General features: G+C 33.1%; 1 protein-coding gene across 1 annotated transcript in view; it reads left to right on the forward strand.

The window, feature by feature from the left end:
• The window catches only part of LOC119637259, a 26,468-nt gene extending 16,386 nt beyond the window's left edge, over window positions 1–10,082 (forward strand). Inside the window, exons 3-5 of the mRNA XM_038033139.1 lie at window positions 1,057–1,078; window positions 8,660–9,175; window positions 9,266–10,082. Of these exons, the coding sequence (XP_037889067.1) occupies window positions 1,057–1,078; window positions 8,660–9,175; window positions 9,266–9,452 (725 nt within the window). The 3' untranslated portion in view covers window positions 9,453–10,082. The remainder of the gene's footprint in view (window positions 1–1,056; window positions 1,079–8,659; window positions 9,176–9,265) is intronic.
• The last annotated feature ends 2,823 nt before the right edge of the window (window positions 10,083–12,905 follow it).

Here is a 12,905-nt window from a genome sequence, read left to right on the forward strand (position 1 = left end):
AGAGAGGCAAATCTTCTTTTCTTCGCCCAAATACAGCTGTATAGACTGTATTGTTTTTGTTTACAGAGATAATTGGAAAGACATTTTTCATTTAGTTATCGCTAGCGTCTGCATTCGTAGAACTTTACCATATTTGATCAATCAATCGTTTCCATTCATTATAATCGTAAAAACAATAAACCATAAATAAAACTAAAAACAACTGCAATAAATTCATACATATATAAAATATGAACAAAACAATTGCAAAATATATTCTTTAAGAAGATATAAAAATAAAAAAAAATTTAAAAAAAATAAAAAAGCACTGAAAAGAAACGATGGAAGCAAATCGAAAGCAATATTGGCAAAATAAGAAACAAAAAACCTAAACATGAATCATAAGAAGACTAACTGACTGATTGACTGGCTGAGTGAGGTCTGTGAAACTTTTAGAATTTACATATATTTACATACATACGCATAGACAATAGATTTCATACGGTGTTGTTTGCCGCTTTCTCAAAACAAGAAAAAAAAAAAAAAAAACAAAAAACAAGAATAAAGAAAAAAGAGAATAAAAATAAAATTAAGGAAAAAAAAAAAATTAAATAAATATTCGAATAATTTATGCAGTAGTGTCGACTAGAAACGATAATAAATGCTTGGCCGCCTAAAAATTACGATATGCACGTTTCACTGCGTAGAGAAGCGAATCTAAATATTTAGTCATAATCATAAGTCGCGCTAATTAATGGGATTTTTATCGGAAATCGCCTGTCGATTGTGTAATAAAAGTGAATTTAATTTTTTATTTTGTTTTTTATTTTCTATTAACTTTATGTTTATTCAAACCTATTGCGAAACTTTGAAAATCTTTCGAAAAAGCCTAAACAATACGAATATACGAACGATGAATAATTATGCGGATAAAAGTAAGGAACTGTTTTTCACTTGAATAAGTTACTCTATAAAAATTAATAAATCCTTGTCGTTTTTTTTCATATCTGCTTTGTTTTGAAATTTTTTCATAAAAGTTTACTTACATGTCCTTCTTTTCTTATCTTATCGTTTCAGTGCAACGTGGAGTATTTAAAATGTATGTACAAACATTTAAAATTGTTTTCACTAAAAAATCAGTTGTAATTAAGTTTTCGGATATACGCGCTTATAAATTGCTTAAGGGCGGAGACTGCTAAAATGTGTTAACTTTCCATATAAATATAACAAAAAAAAAAAAAAAAAAAAATCAGAGATTAAGTGCAAATTCGCTAAGCTTACCCTCTCTTCAAGAATATTATAAAATATATGCATATATACAAATGTATTGTATATATGTATATATGTTATATATGTTTTTATATCCATCACCGAAGGATGAGCAGAATATTCATTTTGCCAAAACGTTTGTAAGAGCTGGAAGGAAGCTTTAGAGGCACCACAAAGTACATATAAATCGATTTAAGCATGTCCGTCTATCCGTCTGTGCAATCTCTGTTGTAAACATTGTTCTGGCCGCAAAAATGAAGCTATCGACAAAATCAGCTTGCGCCCACTTCATATTATAAAGCATGAAAATTGAATGCTTTTACTTCTCTTGCCCGTTTTAGAATAACGGCGATGGGTATAAAGGATTCGGTCCATACGGAATTTAATTTTTTTAATTGTTTTCATTTGTTTTCAAAACACTAAAGCAAACAAACAGCATACATGTATACAGACATATCATCTTCATAGCAATATTTTTTGATTACGAAAACAAAAAAGTCATTGAATTCTGAACACAACTCCATATATTGTGCTACTTATTCTGTATTATTTCTAAAATGTTCGCATTATTTTGTCCGCAAATTTAGTTTACATATTCATTTTTTTTTCCAAGTATGTGACTTCTACTTAATATATATACTGAATTATTTGAGATGTATTTACTAAATAACAAAAGTCTATTCGTCTATATCGTTAACATGGTTGCCCTCTTCGAAAATATATGCTTTATATATACAATTCGTTTTTACTAAAGCCGGTCGTCAAAGCTCTCCTATAAGAACTCTTTTGAGCCGGCATTTGGTAAAAAAAAATGTTCTCAATAAAAAGACTTTTTTCGCGGTCTAAAAATAACCGCTAAAAAGCATATTCTGGAACTAAGGTCGGTTTCCGAAGATATGGTTCTTTTTTTAACAATTACTTCATTCATTAACATTTTCATAATTTTTATACGCAAATCACATTATCAGAGCAGAAACGTTAACATACATGTATGTAAGCTATAATTGTTTTGTTTGTAACGTTTAAAAAATAAGTATTAGAAACTATTCCTGATAAGTATTCACACACAGTTAGCCAGGCGTTTTTGTTGCCTTTCCTTATTTTTTTTTTTAGAATTGTAAATTTAGTTCGCACGTCTGCTTTAAAAAATCCTCAAGCTTACTTTCGAAAATCTCACTAAATTAGTTCAAGGGCCACAATGGTAGGTAGATGAAAAGAAAACAATAGTAAAATGTAAAGTGTTTTTTAAAAATGAATTTGAACGTCCGAAATCGCTCATATGGATCTTTAAGACATGATTCTTCAAATAGTATATATTTTCGTTACGTTTGCCTTTGATGATGTAAGATATTCGTTATGCGTCACTTCATTTGTGACATTAATAGGTATACTAGGTTCGTGCGCACTGGATATTGGTTGGTATCGGACCACTATGTAACGTCGCATTTTGAAAAATTGATATTTGAAAAATATTGCAATTTTTATTGGTGAGAGTCGTTATATGGCAGTATATCGTCTTTCTAAATAGATGTGAAAAAGTTGAATCGAAGAAACCGTTTTGTTTGAAGCTCTCGCATATAGCTGTTTCTTGGAAAACTGAATCTTCATATGGTAAAATATTTTCAATGTGTCCTGATGAAAAATTATTCTATAGTAGTAAGTTGACAAAGAAATCAACGTTACCGTTGGACCACGTAGGTCTATAAAGATCTCATGAAATGTAAGCCTTTCTGCAGCAGAAATGTCTCAATTTTGATATTTTCTAATCGAAATTGATATGTAAGAGTAATTTCATATAAGGCTTAGCAGTATCGAATTTAGATCAAGTAGGTCTTTTTGTTTTTAATTACATCGCGTTCTCATCAAAAATGATCTTTTATATGTTAAAAAGATCAAACTTTTTATTTTATATTGAAATTTGGTTTTTTGTTATGAAAATTGGTCGACAACAGTAATTTGACATATAAAAATTTTGGAATGCATACCATATAAAGGATGCCATGAATAGTAAGCCCTTTTGCAAAAACATTTAATTTCTGGTATTTCATAATGCAACTTAGTACATAGTAGAAATTTGGCATAAAAATTGACTGTAAGAAATTTGAATCACATATGTCAATTTTGTATATCCCATTATATGTAGGAATCTGGTCTATTTAGGATGACTTTCTGTATTGATCTAAGCTTGTGTGCCCCTCTGTCTGACTGCCCGTCTGTAGGTCGCAATTATGGACATATTTTAATGAGATTTGGTGCATTGACATCTTTTGCCCCAATAAAGAACGCAATTGAAAGTGGTTTAGATCGGATCTGGCTTTTCAGGCCACTTTCCATATAATGCCTTATCTTGGGAACTCATTATATGAGTAATTCTATTAGTCGAAATGGTGCAGGGTGGCTCTGGCCCACTGTAATACTTTCACTTGTTTTACTTAACTTGTATCTGCCTAAATATTATGAGCTACGCTGTCTAACTAGCACTTTTAACTTCTAAAATGATCCAGAAGATTGTTGCATCAATCTTTTCGAAACAATTCTCCAAACACCATTTAGTTTGCCTTCTATTCTGGTAATACAAGGTTTTTGTTTTATTTACCCACAATTTATCAGTAAATTATATGAAATATCCACAGTTTAGAAGAAGAAGGTTTTACTTATTCTAACAAAATGTAATAAGTAGTATACATAGAGAAAAAAAAGGAGAGAAAATTCAAACTGAGTAGAATTAAATGTTGACGCACTTATTTCTATGATGTATTTGCCTATTGGATGTTTCGTTCATTGTTGCTTAAAGCTATTTTATGGTATATGCTATAAATATCTTTTTTTCACGTTTCTCTTCCCTGCTTAATAATAAATAACAAAAAGTCATAAACGGAGAAAGCGGAAGTAATGGCACTCAACAGAAACAACTCTATTATCATGGCTCTTCGTAGTCATTCTATTTCACGCTATAAATCGATATACAGCAACTTTGAAAAAAGTCCCTTACGATAGACTTACAGCACAAATAACATTTCTGAACATCGTTCGGCAAACATCCGCAAATCATTTTCTTCATATTTTCTATGCTCTCATTGGTGTTTCATATGTTGGAAAACCAATGCTGGCGCCAACCATTTCGTAAATCCACATTCTGCCAGTTACAGAGATATCACCAGATGTAGTGCTAGTGTCGAAACTAAACGTACGTCATTTGCCTGCATGTTTAAAAATATATCTATATCTTGTGGCAAATCTTATCAGTACAATACGGTATATGCCGTATGTATATGATGATCTGTCTTTGGTTAAATATTGGCTGTTTCTATCTATGAGAGTTTGGGGGTAAATACATTTTGTTAAAACGTTCGCATCACTCTGAGGGATGCTTCAGATACCACGACATAAGGTTTACATGTCCTTTGTCGGTAGGGACTTTTAATTTGATTGAAGCATCTCGGTCTATCGGTTTGCGCAATACGTTTGGTAAATATTCACCGAATCGCTATAAAATATAGGCCTCAAATTTGGCGAAACTACTGGATGTTCGTGCATGCAGGCAACAGACAACGAAAATGGATGCATAAGTATATTAGACTCGATGTAATTAAAGGTTTCACACAATATCACTTGGAATGGGCATCACGATCTACCCCAAAGGAAGTAATTCAATTTCAGCTTCGGTTAATATCGGAATTTCTTGAATTAAATTACTCATGAATATAAACGGATAGTTTGATATGTTGTCTAGTCCGCAGTCCCGTATCTTGTTGAAATCAGATGTTACATGGATCAACATAGGGCATAAAAAATTGGTTAACATCGATGAACAGTGATCACTATCCACGGTAATGGGATCTCCATTCTCACATCATCAGCGTAAACACCACAGGAAATTATTACTTTTACGCAATATAAAGGAATATTCTTGTAAATAATGTGTGAGTTTGCTCCGTATCTCAGTCATTTCGATCGAAATATGTCTTATCTAAGAAAGTGATTTTTTATGTAAAAGATGCAAAGTGTTGCACAAAATTGTCATATCGACGTAGAATTTGGGTAATTTTCAAAGCTTACTGAACACTGCTAATAAATTCAAAATAATTTATATTTTTTAAGTATGATCCGAAGAAGAAATCATATTAGTGCTTTTGAAAAGCCCTAACCAATATACTTGCAGTGACCATTATAGAAGATTGCTGGTAAATTAAGTTTGTCGCGAAGAAATATCTGGAAGATGAACAACTTTATATTTCGTTTGGAAACTAGGTAAAGTGTTACGATGTGGCAAGAGCAGTCAATAAATAACCTGCAACACTTTCTAAAGCATTTTTGTGAGCAATAACGCCTTTTATGTTAGCAGTGATCGGATAAACGTATCGATCCAATCCACATTCATCGAAATATCTGAAAAATCCTGCAAGGATTACTAAATTTGCGAAGAGACGACGGACAGACAGATATCAATCAATTTAAGAAGTGTTCAAAAGTCGATTGTTATAATAAAAAAAAGTATATTTGGATGCTTCACTTGCCAAATCGATCAACTCCATAAAACAAGAAGTTGAGAAAAATGATAAAATATTATAAATAAATTATTTATTATTCCGTCGCTAAAAGGATTTTGCCATTTAGTGGTGTCAACACTTATTATTGGAGAAATTCGTTTTGAATATGTGCAGTTAGGAGCTGTGAGGTGCTTTGATGCTAAAATTTAATAAAATTCCAAAAATGAAGTTAATCAATTGGGCAAGTGAAGCATTCATTTGTCTCAATTCATTGTCGATATTGCATGCATATGCATCCATATAAACTGAATATGCTCTGTCGACGTTTGATGTGGGCTCTCTCACAATGTATAATATTTGGTGTATAATTATTTAAGCAATGTATAGTAACGTATTTGATGGTCGGTCTTGCCCGACTATAGCATTCTTACTTCGTTTCAATTATATTTCTTGCAGATTTTTTTATTACATTTATTACAGACGATCTTACTTCTATTTTAAATTTATCTGGTTTATTCGGCATATATTGAGCAGATGGACATGTCAGCTAAAGGCTGAGAACAATTGCTCATCGACTGTGACGTCTGCGCCAGGTTTGCTGTTCTCATTACAATCTTCCTGCACTTTATTACTTAGTCAGTCAATTTGACTCACATCTGTCAAAATAGGTATAGTGCAAGTGAATTTTACGAATTAAAGGATGCGAAGGGAAAGGAATTAGTATTGGTCTAGATTTCATAAATTTATTAAAAACCAATACATGTTTTTGGAGAAATTATTTTAGCAATCTAGTGTTAATTGGAGTGATTGGATTCAGTAAATTTTAATTTTTTTGATAAACCTATTTGATGTGCCTTTCGACCCCTTAAACTGCAAGTAATATGTCGCACAACTCTTTATATAAAAGTTTTCTACGGCTACGCCTATAATCGAATACAAACATTAAGGCATAAGTAATAGATTTCTTTGAATAGATAGACAATAGACGATCATGTGCGTATGCATCGAATTGTCATTCGATCGGTAGTTACAAATATGAATATTTCGAAAGGCGTCGTTATCGTCGATGTTACTGGAATGATAATAAATATCGTTCTAAAACTGGATGCAAACATTAACAAATACACGATCTATAGTTTCTGTCCGAGTTCTTGGTGTGGTGGGTGTAGGTGTGTGGTTAAGATCTCTCCTCTACTTTTGGCATCGAGAATGGTTTAACAAAGAAATATAGACAAGTCTGTCTGTCATCAATTTGACATAGATTATTCTGTCGGTGGTAAGACACTTCCATATAAATCGCGTGAGTTTTACGATTCGTTTGTCTTTGGTAACATATAATAGCAGAGTCAAACTTCATGTCAATATTTTTAGCAGTGTTTCGCTTTTCGTTTTTATTTCTTCAATGCGGAGTTAAAGGGATCCGGAAGTTTTTCTTGAACTTTGCACTCACCCAGAAATCAGAGGATAAGGCGGCTACAAAACCCTATAACTTGGGTAGGTCTTGAAAAAGTCTCGCACAACCAATGCACTGTAAAAAGAGACTTTATCCAAACAAAAATTGTTTGACTATAATTTTAGTGCATAACTTCACGAAAACGACGCAAAGTGTTTTAATAATATTCCATGCTTACAGTTTGTCCGATGGAGTTGTGCACAATTCAACTCTGTCACAATAATAGAGACAGAAGACGTCGAAAGGTATGGTTTTTTTTTGCAAGATCGGGAGCATGCTTGAGCTGATTTGATATTCATAATTTAATGCAAGTGAAAACTGTATAGTACCGCAAGGCCAGACTGAATATCTTTATGTTTTCAAATTTATTATGCTTTGCATAACTATATCGTAATATACCAAAAATTAGACCTGGTTACTCAATGAAGGTCTACTACTCATAAAAAACTTCATATGCGAAAAATAGATCCATCTACGTGGTACTAGCTTATTATAGTTATTATTTTCATATGAAATTACTTGGACTAATTTTTATCATAAAATGCTAAAACTTGGCTGTTATTGGCATATGAGGGCTTATTTTTTATAAGATCGTATAAGGAAAAGGCCAAATAAAACGCTCCAGCCGATCTTAGCTTTTCACTTTCATATAATAAGCAAAGATACTATTATTTACCAATTTTTGTCGAGAAATATTAAAGATCGTAGTCCTTTTTATATAGGATGTTTTATGGAGGCGTGCGTGGGGAGAGCGGTTGTAAAAATGATCCGATTCAGTATATATTCTGTTCGTCGTGGAGCTGAAGTGTGTAAGTGCATCGAATCTCGAGAAATTATATTGAAAATTTCGTTCTGGACAGACATGCTTAAATCAACGCAGAAAATAACTCCAAGTCGGTTATTTTAACAAAAAGTCTATCTACATCCATTCACGCACTTGTTGTTATAAAACGTAGTAAGGGATACAAATAAAACTTATAATTTTTCGTAATTATGTATGAATCCTTGAGCAAAAAACTTAGTTAATTCCCATTTATGAAGTAAAACCGAAAGTAAGAAAAGAAGAAATTTGAGACCGAATGTTCCTTTGTCGCTATATAGATGAACAGACGCATATGAGTAAATTGATTTTATTATTCACGTCGACCAAGACCTTCCTTTCACGCGATGGCATAAAATTGAACGATATAAAAATATAAGTGGAGTAAAATCCCATTTTTTACATTTTGGATACTCATGATCCGTAGGTTCAAAAATTAGTTCATTAAAATATATAGTGATATTTTCCGCCAGAGATCCGGGCGATTTGCGTGATCCTCATATTATTGAAAGAAAGTATAAAATAAGTAAACCATGAAAGAATAGAAGAAATAACTGAATGAAAATTTTTAATGCGTTTCTACCAGTTATAGCCTGAAATTATAAATATTTGAATATAATTTATTATATGCTTCTCGATTATTTGCAGCAATGTACGATCGCCCAAAAGTGAAAAGAAAACTCGCGGTTTATTTCGGCGAACAGAAACTGCGAGCCTTTATTTGGAGGACGGTCTGAAACCGAAATATCCAATATTTGGAGCAGCGCTTGATCAATTAGAATTGAATCAGACTACGTATCCGAACGTGCCGCGATTTGTAGTCGATTGCGTGGAATACATTGAGAATAAAGATCGTATTGTGCAAGACGGTCTATACAGAGCGTGTGGCAATAAATTTTCTATAGATGAGTTAAAGCAAAAATTAACTGAAAGTTATATATACGATCCGAAATTACTAATAGCCGACGATATACACACTATAACGAGTTTACTAAAGCAATTCTTTCGTGAGCTGGGTGCTCCGTTGATACCGCAAGAAATATACGAACGCTTAGGACGTAATCTTAGTGATGAGGAGGGAATCGAGACGATACGTAAAGCATTTGAAGATATGAAAGAACCAAATCGTTCAACCTTAACATTTATTATTAAACATTTAACCAAGTAAGTGAACCTGTGATTTACTTACTAAAAATATTTATTCATTTTGTTTTAATCTTTTTTATCTTTCGTTTTTTATTTTTAATTTTATAGTGTTGCTGCCTTTAGTTCCTCTAATCGCATGAATGCTTCCAATTTGGCTATTGTTTGGGGCCCTTGTTTATTATCCGCCAGTCAAATCGACTTCGATATTGGACGCATGAATACCTTCGCCAAAGTATTAATAGAAAATTATGAACATGTCTTTAGCCCAGATACTAATGAGCGTTTAGTCTGCTAATGTGTAAGCAGTGGATCGCTAATGTTTCTTCCCAGCATTAAAATGCACGCGATTTTATTTACGATAAGAAAAGTGCTTTAAATGATGAAATTTATAAAATTATACCAAAAATTTAAATATCTAGAAAAAAAGACAACTTATGTAAAATCTCTCTTAAGCATAATTATACTTGAATGCATGTTATCTGCATACAATATATGTTATAATAAATAATATAGGTTATGAGCAATTTTTCTCTTAGATTTCATTAACACTGCATTGCCTTAATATTAATAAAATAAAATAAAAAAAAAAATTCATAGAAAGTGCGAAATACCCGATCTCGCATGCCTATCCACTCTCACTCTCATGTATATTTATTATAAGTTATGTTAGTTGTCTTGTTTTTTTTTAATTCTTTTATATATTCTGTTAATGTGATAACTTAGATATTTAAGACTGCGAATAGTTAGTTATGTAACATATATGTATTTGCAAATTTATACTCATATTCGAACATACTTTGTGGATATAAACACATATGGAGGTGTACGATATAATTCTTTTACTGCTATCACAATACAATTTAATTTAAATCGATTTTAAACAACATAGATGTATAAACGAACACTCTTTATATGCAAAACAAAATATTGAGATTTTTAATCTAAATGATGATAATGCATACATTCACTCCAAAGGAGATGGAGATGGAGATGGACATTTTTTTTTATAGAAAGTCCGCAATCGAAGTTGTAAGGGGTTGGTGGTAAGGATGAGGTGAGTAAAAGGACTATCTTCGCTACACGTCGCATCTTATATGAATGCTTCACTTGCCAAATCGACTAACTCCATAAAACAAAGAGTTGAGAAAAATGATAAAATATTATAAATAAATTATTTATTATTCAGTGGCTAAAACGATTTTGCCATTTAGTGGTGTTAACACTCATTATTAGAGATATTCGATTTGGATATGTGCAGTTAGGAGCTATGAGGTGATTTGATGCTAAAATTTAATAAAATTCCAAAAATGAAGTTAATCGATGTGGCAAGTGAAGCATTCATATATTGGCTGAGTAATGGTGGCTACAGCGCATCAGTTAAAAGGCGAAGGAGGTCATTATCGCATTGCCGAAAGAATAACAACAGCATTGTTTATTTTTTTTTTTTGTCTAACGACTTAATTCTAAATTGTTATTGTGCACCTAGTTCTGCAAAGACGTAAACAAGATCACCGTGATAGTGTGGGTTTAAGTCCCCACTGCGACAAACCATTCCTTGGTCGTAGCTATAGTGAGTGTTTAGTCGGTAAAGCCAGGACACTTATTGATTTGGCACATACGCACTACATTGCGCCATTTCCCAATTTCTTTCTCTTTTCCCTCACCTCTCTGACAGTCACCGTATTAGACGAACAGGGCACATCCCGTGGGTGATTGGTCCCATAAAACAAAAATAAGTTACAGTTGCTTTAATGACACTACTCCACTCGGCAGACGCGTGGTTTGACTATGGAGTGCACTGACGAACACATTTTCATCGAAAGCGTCAAGCAGCGAACCGCGCCATCAACAAAGTGAGCCAAAGCTTTCTCATGAACAAATATTCACGTAAAGTAGTAAACACGCTGTCTTCTTGCATTTTTAAGATCTCAGATATCTCGCGAAACTTCACGTTCCTTCCTTCCTTCTAAAACGATTTTGTGCACTTTTTTCATGGTTTTTCGAACAACTGCCGAACTGCCGGGCGAGCAGAGTATTCATTGTCATCGGTGTTCATATGACTATGCTTAGAATTAGCAAGCCACCCGCAAACTTATTATTACTTTTTTTTATTTGACAAGAGTCGCCGTACTATCTTTCAAGTCAACGCTGAGTGTGACCTATATTTTTTGTTATGAAAAAAAGAATTTTCCATTGTTCTGAAAATTACAAAAGCACAGATGTCACTGGAACAATTGTAATTTGTAAACTAATATTATAGTAAGAAGATCATGAAATCAGAATTGATATGGGTCTGTCAGCATTCATTTCAAAAAAGTGCCAGACAGGAGATTTATTGAGTAATGCGTAAGTTGGAATGTGTTTTCTCCATTCCGTATAATAAATGAATTAGAAGTCCAGACAAAGTGAAACTAGCTGTTATACAAGTTGAATGAAAAGTGCGCGTGCACGGATCACATGAGTGTCTCGAACAAAGGCTAATAATAACTTTGCTGATTCAAAATTTCAGTCGTCAATTATGTTTTTAACATGTCAACACATGTACATGGCGCCAGATGTCGCCCATAAAATTCACAAACACAGCAGTCACAGTCTTTTTTAATGTTATTATGGTACGTTCGCAAACTGGTCGGAGCTGGCGGGAACCCGCCATTCGAAAGACAAATTTCGAGTTTGCCGTTGTACCATTTGCTAACGGATTTGTACAGACATATCTATGTTCAGAATTGTTGCTTACCTCATTGTAAGATTTTGAAAACTGCACTTTTCACGTAAGACTGTCCTAAATCCTTGTCAAGGTATTTTACTTTTTTCATTAACATTTATGCTCTTACCGTAATAACGTCATAAAATGTGCCACTGTTTTTTGCATTACTTTATATCCTGCGGCCGAATATAAGACCTCATTTACCGCAAACGTATGAGCCTCAAAAATCAGTTATGTTTTCATTGAGATTTGTCACTATCCGCGTGCTGTAGGAACCGGTACATTCAGTTTTTTGTAAAAACAAAAAAAAAAAAAAATGCAACAAAATTTGCAACAACAAAGCGTAAGATAAACGATATTCGGCTCTTTACATACTTATCTTCTTTGTTTCGTTTGGCAGTCGCGACTACCGTATCCTACGATTTTATATAAGCGCCGATCACTGTACCTGAGCTAACTTCAAAGCATTGCCCTCAAAATGCACAAGTAAGTTGCTTGGTGGCCGGTGCGTTTACATTTATCGTAATTTCGAGCATTGTCGTAATTTCAGCTAAAATAATATATTAAATAAAATCAGTCTCTCATCAAAATCTCAATTTCAGTGAAATTATATTAAAATCCAGTTTGCCGGAGTAGAAAAAACGAGACGATTTCCCTGTTTTGGTGGCAGATTAGTGGTCGAATAAGCAACCTTGCTCCATTTTCGTTTATTAACAAAAAACTTTTTGTACCCTACACCATTTCTGGTGCACAGTATATTAAGTTTGTGCGCACGTACGTTAAACGCAGAACCGCGTAAGATAAACCCATCCTTTATTGTACCAATCGTTTCAGGATCCATTTCTAATTCGATCTAAGTCTGTCTGTCCGTCTATCCACCTAATGCCTATCCATATAAATTTGTGTTGAAGCTACAGGTAGCAATTTTCAAGATGTTTTGATAAAATTTGGTACACTGACGTGTTTTGATCCCAGTACGAACACTATTGAAAATAGTTTGGTTCGGTCCATTTTTTCGACCACTTCTTACATAACGCCCTA

Source organism: Glossina fuscipes, unplaced genomic scaffold, assembly GCF_014805625.2.
Source record: "Glossina fuscipes isolate IAEA_lab_2018 unplaced genomic scaffold, Yale_Gfus_2 59, whole genome shotgun sequence".
Lineage (NCBI taxonomy): Eukaryota > Metazoa > Arthropoda > Insecta > Diptera > Glossinidae > Glossina > Glossina fuscipes.